General features: G+C 31.1%; 1 protein-coding gene across 3 annotated transcripts; it reads left to right on the top strand.

The window, feature by feature from the left end:
- Positions 1-244: 244 nt before the first annotated feature.
- LOC144998700 (CRC domain-containing protein TSO1-like) lies at positions 245-5,495 on the top strand. 3 transcript variants are annotated; one of them, XM_078958433.1, is made up of 12 exons: positions 246-446; positions 1,009-1,163; positions 1,246-1,552; positions 1,706-1,765; positions 2,476-2,954; positions 3,016-3,084; positions 3,159-3,330; positions 3,579-3,677; positions 3,767-3,833; positions 3,949-4,126; positions 4,321-4,861; positions 5,141-5,495. In XM_078958433.1, the coding sequence occupies exons 1-11, from the start codon at positions 366-368 to the stop codon at positions 4,856-4,858; spliced, it is 2,205 nt and encodes a 734-aa protein (XP_078814559.1). In that variant the 5' UTR covers positions 246-365; the 3' UTR covers positions 4,859-4,861; positions 5,141-5,495. The 3 variants fall into 3 exon arrangements, with proteins under 3 accessions (XP_078814560.1, XP_078814559.1, XP_078814561.1); XM_078958435.1 differs by lacking the exon at positions 246-446 and adding an exon at positions 475-653; XM_078958434.1 differs by lacking the exon at positions 1,706-1,765 and having other exon boundaries at positions 245-446.
- Positions 5,496-9,714: the final 4,219 nt, after the last annotated feature.

The raw sequence follows: 9,714 nt of genomic DNA, 5'->3' as shown, positions 1-9,714 counted from the left end.
ATTAATTTTTTTTTTTTTAGGGTAAGTATATATGGCAAGAGTGGGCTTAAATGTTCCTTGGGCCAAAAGTCAATGTAATAGTTACCCTAATAATAACCTTCCCGCCCAAGAAGATCTTTCAAAATCCCGCCCCTTTTTTTCATCCACATTTCTCTCATTTTAATTTACTTTCTGAATTTAATTAAGTAAAAAAACGAAATTTATTCTTTCATTTTAATGTGATATTATAATTCGGTTTCACCAAGATTAAGAGGGAAAAACCATTTTTAATTTTTACCCCACAGCGTTTAAAAGAATTTCAGGGGAAACGAAATAGAGTGATAGGATGCATAGAGAGTATATGAGGGTTAGGGTTTTTTCACGAAATGGGATCACCTGAAAAACCAAATAAATCAACCATATCAATCATCGCCTCCACCACCTCACCACAATCTGCTGCTTTCCAAGTAAAGATAACAAAATCTCATTTCTAATTATCTATTCCGATAATCTGCATTTTGTTTTTCATCTCAATTCCGAGACGAAATACGTTTTTTTGGTTCAATCGTGTGCAAAGTCTGTTGGTTGTTTCTAGTGCTTAACGGGTTTTACGTATTAGTTTAGGTTGCTTCTGAAGCAGGTTGAATTTGGAATTTGAGTCTCTCAATCTATAGGTAACTGTCATATCGCATAAATTGATCTTTTAGATTTAGGTATGAGTTTGTGGTGTAAATTGCACTTTAGAGCAATTGATTTTGATGGGTTTTGTTTAATTCCTTCGTACATTTCTGAGATACATGTGTGTACACTTATGGTACTCCATCTATGTCCACTGGTTTCGTGTTCTGTTTTATTTGATTTGCTTGCATTTCTGAAATGGGTATTCGAGAATTACATAATGTTACTATATGAAAGTTGAGTCTAGAAGCCAGTGTTTCAATTGATATTTAGACAAATGGCAATTGTAAATCACAATCTGTGTAATTCTCCTTAGTTTTTGATAACATATTTTTGTTCTGCATGTTTCAGGATTCTCCTATCTTTAATTACATCAACAATCTCTCACCTATAAAGCCTGTTAAGGCGACATCAGTTACACAAGTTTTTTCTGGGCTTAATTCTCCTCCTCTTGTGTTCACATCACCTCGAATCCATGCACATCAACACTCTACTGATTTAAAAAGGTTTAATATCATTTGAGTATCTATATTTCATACACAATTTCTTTCATTTTAATAATAATCACATGTTCTAATCTATCTTCAGGTCCTCATGTCCTCTTACACCCTTGACAAATTCAAATATGAATAATTCTGAATATGCCCCTCCCAAAGTGGCTGATTCAACAAACACAAAGGGACCTATGGAAACCTATGACAATGAAGATGATGATAAGGGAAGTGATGAGGTGGCATCACCTACATTTGTTGAGCAATCAAAAGAGGACCATGTAGGAAATTTACCATCTTGTCCTCAGCCTATTGAAAATGATGGAAAAAATAGAAGCTTTCAATCATCGAATGCCTTGGTGAACAATATATCTCAAGAAAAATATGACCAACGAGTGGCTCAGGTAGGTTTTCATATTGCATACGATTTATTCCCTTTTGCTTCATTAAGACAACAAACATTAATCTGTATAACTGTATATGTATCATATATCTATAGCATTTGCATTGCATAAATGACTCATGTCTCATGAATTTTTTCTGGATGATTGACTCAGCATATGCAGCCTGTTTTTGTCAACCAACCCATTGCAACTATGATGGAACAACATTCCCAGGTTTTTTTTATTTTTATTTTTTTTGATACTCATGGTTTATTGATTCATACACATTGTTTGAGAGTCACTCATGTAACTTGAACCATGTTTTGGGAAATATGGATCCTCAAAAAGCCACTTAATTTACTCATTGTATTGTTTTTGAACAATTGGCCACAAATTTATAATGTCAACAAACTCGTTCATAGTAATTAGCTTGTTGATACTTGATACATAGATTAATAATGAGCCTCATTATAGTCATCATATCAACTTGATTCCAAGAATGCAATATGCATTTCTAAAGATAATATTCAAAACATTGAATTATTTATAAGTCACAGGGCATAATGTTGCCTTTCTAGTGAGTGTAGTGTTGTGACATTCTTATACATTCTTTTTTATACTTTTAGGTGTTAAGTTAGAGTATTATTCTTGGTTAACTTTTTAGAACAATTGGAACTCCAAAGTTAAAGTTTTGATTATGTCTTTGTGTTACATTGTGGCAAGTTATAGAATATGCATTTTAGTAAACAAGTTTCAGTTTTGTTTTAATGTTGAAAACTTGAAATAGTTTTAGTAAACAAGTTCTAGTGATATTGTTTCTAATAGAATTGTTCAACAAAAGTAATACAAATTTTTATGGAATAAAAGAATACAAAATTCCAAAAACAATCATTTAGTGTCATTATCCCATATATCTTATACGATAATTGCTACTTTCTTTGTAGGTTGGTCAAAGTCAACTTGGCAAGAGAAGACGCCTTCAATTCGAGATGTCTCAAGAAAGAATTGTCGAAAATACCCCTGGTTCAAATTCAATTAATGCCACCGAATCAGAAGCTGTAGAATCTTCTTGTGACAATATTCAAAATACTATGAATGTTAATCTAAATGTTTCAAAGCCCTCGGGTATTGGATTGCATTTAAATAGCATCGTTAACGCTAGACCTTTTGGGAATATAAGCATTAAATCAACCAAGGGTAGCTATTCAAATGCCCTAGAGAAAAGTTCTTCGATGCAAAATGACATGCATTGCCCTTCTAATTCAGATTTAGATGGAAATGTTTTGGCTACAAGTGAGGAATTTATGCATGAAACTCCTGTATCTCATCCTTCTTTTAGTAATCCAAAATCTGTGAAGATAATTGAACATCAAGAAAAATTTGATCACGTTCAAGATGAGAGACCAAATCCCAAAAAGAAAAGGTATTTATTTCTTCATACTTTCATCGACTCGTTTATACACTAATTTCATCTTCGTTTTCAGAAAGAAGACAGAGAGCAATGGCGATGGTTGCAAACGCTGCAATTGTAAGAAGAGCAAGTGCTTGAAACTGTAAGTCAATCTAACATTACCGACGTTTGTGAAAAGACGTAAATACCCTTGCGGAATAACAAAATTCCATGCAGTTACTGCGATTGCTTTGCAGCTGGAATCTATTGCGCGGGTCCTTGTTCTTGTCAAGGGTGTTTCAACAGACCTGAATACGAAGAAACTGTTCTTGAAACAAGACAACTAATCGAATCGAGAAATCCGCTTGCGTTTGCTCCTAAAATCGTTCCTCCAAAAAACAAAATTCTGGTATGTATACATTTTCTTCACCAAAAATCCAAAATTACCAATTTGCCCCAACCAAAAATGGTCAAGGAATTGAATTGAGTCTTAGCAGTTAGCAGACGCATTGTATTTTCCTTACACATGCTATCCACATACTTACGATTCTTTACTCAAACATCGTTACATTTTTTCTTTATCGATATTAAATAATCTACAATGTTCATTTATTTCAATTTATAAATTGTTATAATATTATTAGTGATTGTTTGTAGGAGGATGCGGAAGAAATGACTCCACTTGCAGGAAGACACAAAAGGGGTTGTAATTGCAAAAAGTCAATGTGTTTGAAAAAGTACTGTGAGTGTTATCAGGTATGTTCTTTGTTAATATTATGCTTTTTTTATTTGTTTTTTTATTGGAGTAATTGGATTTTTTTTTTTTTTTTTTTGTTTTGGAATAGTCTAATGTTGGATGCTCGGATGGATGTCGTTGTGAAGGTTGTCAAAATATTTATGGCGCGAAAAAAGGTAATAAATATTTCTTTTAGCAATTTTATCTGTTACTTTTTTTTTTAAATCTGTGATTTTCTGTTTTCGTTATCAAATCAAATTTAATTTTTCTTTTCAATAAAATGCGTTTCAGGAAGTGGCATGAATAGAGAAATGGGAATCGAAGTCATTAACGAGAAGTTAATCGATTCGTTTGATGACATGGTCAAAGTAGGTGTGGGTCCCATCATGTCAACAAAATCCTCTCTTCCTGAATTCTATAATAAGCCTCACAATTTGACTCCCCAAACACCATCATTTCAACATTCCAAGTAAGATGTTTTACTCAATTTCATAACACACACTTTTCAATTTTAAAGGCTAAATGCAAGAAATAGCAACATATTTTCATTTATTTTTGTGTATTATATTTATATATAACATTCAACATTTTACTTTCTTTCTATTTAGTTATTTCTTGCATTTAGTTCTAACTTGATCTTTCTCAAATTTTTTTTTTCTTTAGCCATGGAAAAGATCCATCAAAAACTCGTATTTTTTCCGGAAGATACCTCCCCTCTCCCTCACCAGAATCCGAATCCACTTTCTACCCTCCACTAAATTACATAACTACCCCTAAAGATTCCACCTTTGACAAGAATCTTGAAATGATCCCTTTAGATCAAGAAACCGAATCATACCAAAACCCAAATCTTGAATTCACAGATGAATTCTCACCCTCACCCGGTCCTCCGTTGTTCTCTTCTTCCTCCATGTGTTTCCGTGGGACCCTCTTTGGTGGGACAAAACCGTATGACATCATCGATGATGACACACCCAAGATTCTTAAAGAATCTTTTAATGAAGTCAACAAAGTCAAAGTACGTTCCCCAAATAAGAAACGAGTTTCTCCACCTAGGATTCGGTTGCATGAACTTGGTTCAACTTCTTTGAAAAGTGGGAGGAAGTTTATTTTGAAAGCTGTTCCTTCTTTTCCTCCTCTCACTCCTTGCATTGATTCTAAAGATGATGATTCTCAGAATCAAAATGATCACACCCGTTGAAAGGTCAGTCTTTTTTACAATTATACCCTTCGTGCTTAAGTTACTTACTTCATTCTAGTTTGCTTGTCACTAAACACAAGGGTAAATAGGTAAAGGGTTAGTGTCTTAATACATTAAGCCATGTTTTTTTTTTCGACTTAACTCATTAAGTCATTTTATCAAGATTAAGTATAAAGAAAAAAACATGTATAGCTTGAAATATTATGTGTTCAACTCAAGTAAAAAAGAAACATCACATGATTTGGTTATGTAACATTTCCCACTTTTCTAATGTTTTTTTAGGTTAATATCTACCAGAGGATTTTGGGCACAAAAAAGACATTTCAATCCAGAAGCAAAAATAAGGTGAAAATCTGTTCATAACACAAGGGCTGCAATCACACAATTTGGCATCATTAAGACTTTTTGTCACATGATCTTTTTCTATTACTCAAAATGGATGGTTTGGATTGGTTGTTTGGTGGTTTTTTTTATTTTTTTTTATTATTATCTGTTTTGCTGTTGAAATTGTTGTTCAATGAGCAAAAATAGAAAATGTGGTCACTTTGGTGTAAAATTTTGATTCCTTTAAGTAAGTTGACATTCAAATGACAAGTTTTGTTATCTTTGAATTTATATCAAGAAATTTTTGAGCATTCATGATCCGTTTTTAGTTTGCAAAACTTACTTGAATATGAGCACTTCTTTTTTACTATTAAAACAATATTTGCATATATATTATTGATTTAAAATGATTGGATATAAAAAAAATTGCAATTTTATTGTTTGTGATGATATGATCAAGAAAAGTTTGTTTTTGCGATTCGATGATATGAAAGTGAAGTGTGTGGTATTGTGTGTGTATGATTGTTAGAATTATGTCAAGTTATGTAGAAAATACATCATTAGGTGTTAGAAGTAGTAACTAAGATAGGGGATTTTGGTGGCATGACATGGCAACTTTATAAAATTGTTTGCAAGTATATTGTTTTGAACATGTTGGTTGTTGAGGGACTGAAGTGGTAATCTATGAAAGTGTGAGGGCAAATATGTAAAGATTAAAGCTTGAGGGCTAAATTTGTAGTTATTGTATAGTTGAAGGGTTAATTTGTAAAGTATATGTGAAGATATGTTAAATTGAAGATAGAAAAGCATTAATTTACAAGAAATTACCAAGGGCATACAAAGGAAATCGGTTGAGTTGATTTCCACCCCGCTCCCGAGTTCAACTTAAAGAGAGAAAAGAAAGGAAATGGAAGGAAATGAGAGGAAATCAAGAGATAATGGTGCTTCCGAGTTTCATTAAAGGAAGGAAGTGGAAGGAAATGAAAGGAAAACTTTCCCTCCTACATTTCCTCCCGATTTGGGAGGATTTGAAAAGAAAGAACAAAATGTTTAACTTTCCTTCCATTTCTCTCCAACTCGGGAGCACAAATGATAATTTATTTTTCCTTTCTTTTCTCTTCTTTTCTCTCCTTACTTTCTTTTCTCTTCTCTTCTTTTCTTTGCTATAACTCGGGAGCGGGGTGTTCAAGTTCAACAAAAGGGAATTTGTGAGAAGTTCTCATTTCTGATTTGCAAGTTTTTCTGTTTGATGTATGTCAAATTGGGAGCAACACTTGCAAGTTCATGTTAAGAAATTGCCAATGTAAGTTTTTTCCCCAAAGGTCATTATACTACTTTTAACTCTATTAAAGTGTTCTTTTCCATGAATATAGAAAATTCTTGATAAATTTTAATAAGCACTTGTTATATACTACTAAGTGTTGTTTTTGGTGGTCTTTTGTACAATCAACTTCTTTAAATTGTTTTACTCTATAACTATATTTAAATTGAAAATCTATATCATTTATTGACTAATCACTTAACCTTATTAAATATTCTATCACATTTAGTTTTAAGCTTTAACATAAAATATTTAATTTGGTAGGGACTATTTAGCAATTTTATTGTTTTTATTATAATTTTATATATAATAATTTATCATCTTTTATAATTTGAGAAAAGATCCATCATTGTTACTTAGTTAAATGTTATTCTCAAGTAAAACTTCTTTTAAAAATATGATGCGTGCTTCAAAATTATTGACAAATTAGACGAGAGGACTTTATAACACATATTAAATGGACATGAAGAATTAGTTAATTTAGATAAAAACTTTGAAATGGCGTAGTTAATTGTTTCTTAAGAACTTAGGGTCTCATAAAAGTACATGGCCTTTGAGGCTTGGATTTATTAACCATGGGGTAGAGTTTATTTAACTCTGATAGGTAAAGTTAAACTAGTTATATGGGATGAAGTTAGAGTAACTCTGCAAAGTAGAGTTAGATTACTTGAGAGAAACATGGTTAAAGATAACTCTATGAGGTCAAATAAACTAACTCGGTAAGGCTAGGCTAGGGGTGTAATCGAACCGAGTCGAGCATACTAAGCTCGAAACTCGACTAAATAACTCGAACTTGAAATTTCACCCGAGCCTTAAATTCAAGCTCGAGCTCGAGCTTGATAAAGTAATCGACACTTTCAAGCTCGACTCGACTCGACTCGATTAACTACTAAGAAAATAAAATTACCTCAACTTACAATAGAAATGCAATTAAGCCCGTTAGCTCGACTCGACTCGACTCTATAATATTTAAATAAAACAAAAGGTAAATGTGTAAATATAACAATAATCTATTAAGCTTGCGAACTTCACGAGCCGAGTATTCCAATACTCAAGCTCGACTCGATAATGTACTCGAGTAGCTCGAGCTCAACTCAAATTGAGCTGAAACGATTTCGAGTCGGTCTCAATTCTCGAGTATCTCACGAGTTGGATCGACTCACTTTACACCTACATGGCCTGAATCTATGGAAGCTTGCGATTTAAGTCATCAACAACATGGTACCAGGTTCCCAAAGCTTTTGTCCCTCAAAGATGCCTAAAATTTTTCTTCATTGTGGTTTAGTAAGACATCTTCCCATTAGCTTGAAATCTAACACACAAAAATGTTAAAAACATTATATATGGATGCGTGACAGTAAGGTAGAGGAGCAAACCAATTATTCCATGATAGTTATTTTGATCATTAGGTTCTCCTAATAGATATGAAGACAAATTGTGTCTAAGGCCACATGTATCTTTACGATGGCATAAATTTCCATAAAATATTTTGTAAGAAGCTTTGTAACATATCTCTCCTCATGAAGATAAATACCTCTTTCCACATGTTTCACTTGAAGACCCCAAAAGAATTTAAGTTTTGGATTCATGTTCATTTGAAATGTGCTAATCGTAAGTCATCAACATAGATCTCTACATGAATGAGGTGTTTGTTATTAGAACTTCTTCATTCTAATCTCTATATTGTCCCAACTAGAGCAAGTATGGTGCAGTTCGAAGCGGCCAAAACCGAATTGCTAACTGCAAATGCGGTTATTAAAATTTTGAAGTTGAATGATGCAGCTAGTGTAGTTGTGCAATTATGCGGTTGTGGTTGTAGTTTTTAACTGCATGGTTTGGTGTATTGTTTTTGTGCGATTTTTAACCGTGTGTAGTTTATATATATATATATATATATATATATATATATATATATATATATATATATATATATATATATATATATATATAGGGTTAGGTTCATTTGAGACCACCTATATTTTGTGAGACTGTGAGACATATTTTTTTATTTTTTTATTATTTTTTTAGTTAATTCATGTTCCGAAAATAATATTTAAAAAAAGAATTTTTTGATTTTTCCATTTATTTTGCATTTTAAAATTATTTTTAAAATATGTACAGTGTAATATTCTATTTAGAATATTTCACGTATTTTTCAAAAAAAATAGAATTTTTTTTTTATTTTTTTAGTTAATTCAAGTTCCGAAAATAATATTTAAAAAAAGAATTTTTAGATTTTTCCATTTATTTTGCATTTTAAAATTATTTTTTAGAATATGTCAGTGTAATATTCTATTTAGAATATTTCACGTATTTTTCAAAAAAAAAAAAACGGATTTTTTTATATTTTTTTATATTTTTTTTTAGCTAATTCAAGTTCTGAAAATAATATTTAAAAAAAGAATTTTTGGATTTTTCCATTTATTTTGCATTTTAAATTATTTTTAGATTTGGTCTCACGTCTCACAAAATTAGAATGATCTCAAATGAACCTGAACCTATATATATATATATATATATATATATATATATATATATATATATATATATATATATATATATATATATATATATATATATATATATATATATATATATATATATAAAAAGCGGTTTTAAGAGTTTAAGGAGTATTAGTTGTAATAATATAAAAATCAATAAGATATAAGATAATAACTTAAAAAACTAACAAACTAATAAATTAATTACTTAAAAATTCACATCTTAAAAACGTCAAATTTCAATAACTACCGTTAACCGTTAAAATACCATGAAACCATATCAAGAAATTTCAAAACACCACCAAACCAATCTCTTAAGCATGGTTGTCAAAATCGCGATCCTGATCGTAGGATCGTACGATCCTACGTATGAAAAACGATCTGGATCGTAAAAGGATCGTATTTTGGGTATGATCGCAGGTAGGATCGTAAGATCGTAGGTAGGATCGTAGGATCGAGATCCGATCCGATCCTACCTTCCTTTAATTTTTTTTTTTCAAATGAATTTTTTTTACCATTTTATGTCTTTTACCATTTACCAATCTACCATTTATCATTTTTATTGTGACTTATGACTAATATTTTAAAATTTTTATAACTTTTGAACGAAAAATTAAATGTTTGAAATATTTTTTATGATTAATACTATAAATTAAAATTATATTCTATTTTGTGGGATCTTAGGATCTCGATCCCGATCTTACGATTCC

This window comes from Lactuca saligna, chromosome 5, assembly GCF_052625555.1.
Source record: "Lactuca saligna cultivar CGN05327 chromosome 5, ASM5262555v1, whole genome shotgun sequence".
NCBI lineage: Eukaryota > Viridiplantae > Streptophyta > Magnoliopsida > Asterales > Asteraceae > Lactuca > Lactuca saligna.
The sequence above is the reverse complement of the archived record's forward strand: the minus strand, read 5'-3'. Positions and strand labels throughout refer to the sequence as shown.

Bases quoted from the DNA above. Each gene is read 5' to 3' on its own strand.
- LOC144998700 (XM_078958433.1), top strand. From the start codon at position 366: ATGGGATCACCTGAAAAACCAAATAAATCAACCATATCAATCATCGCC. The intron at 1,553-1,705 runs GTAGGTTTTCAT...TGATTGACTCAG, and splicing joins ATGACCAACGAGTGGCTCAG to CATATGCAGCCTGTTTTTGT. The intron at 2,955-3,015 runs GTATTTATTTCT...CTTCGTTTTCAG, and splicing joins CCAAATCCCAAAAAGAAAAG to AAAGAAGACAGAGAGCAATG.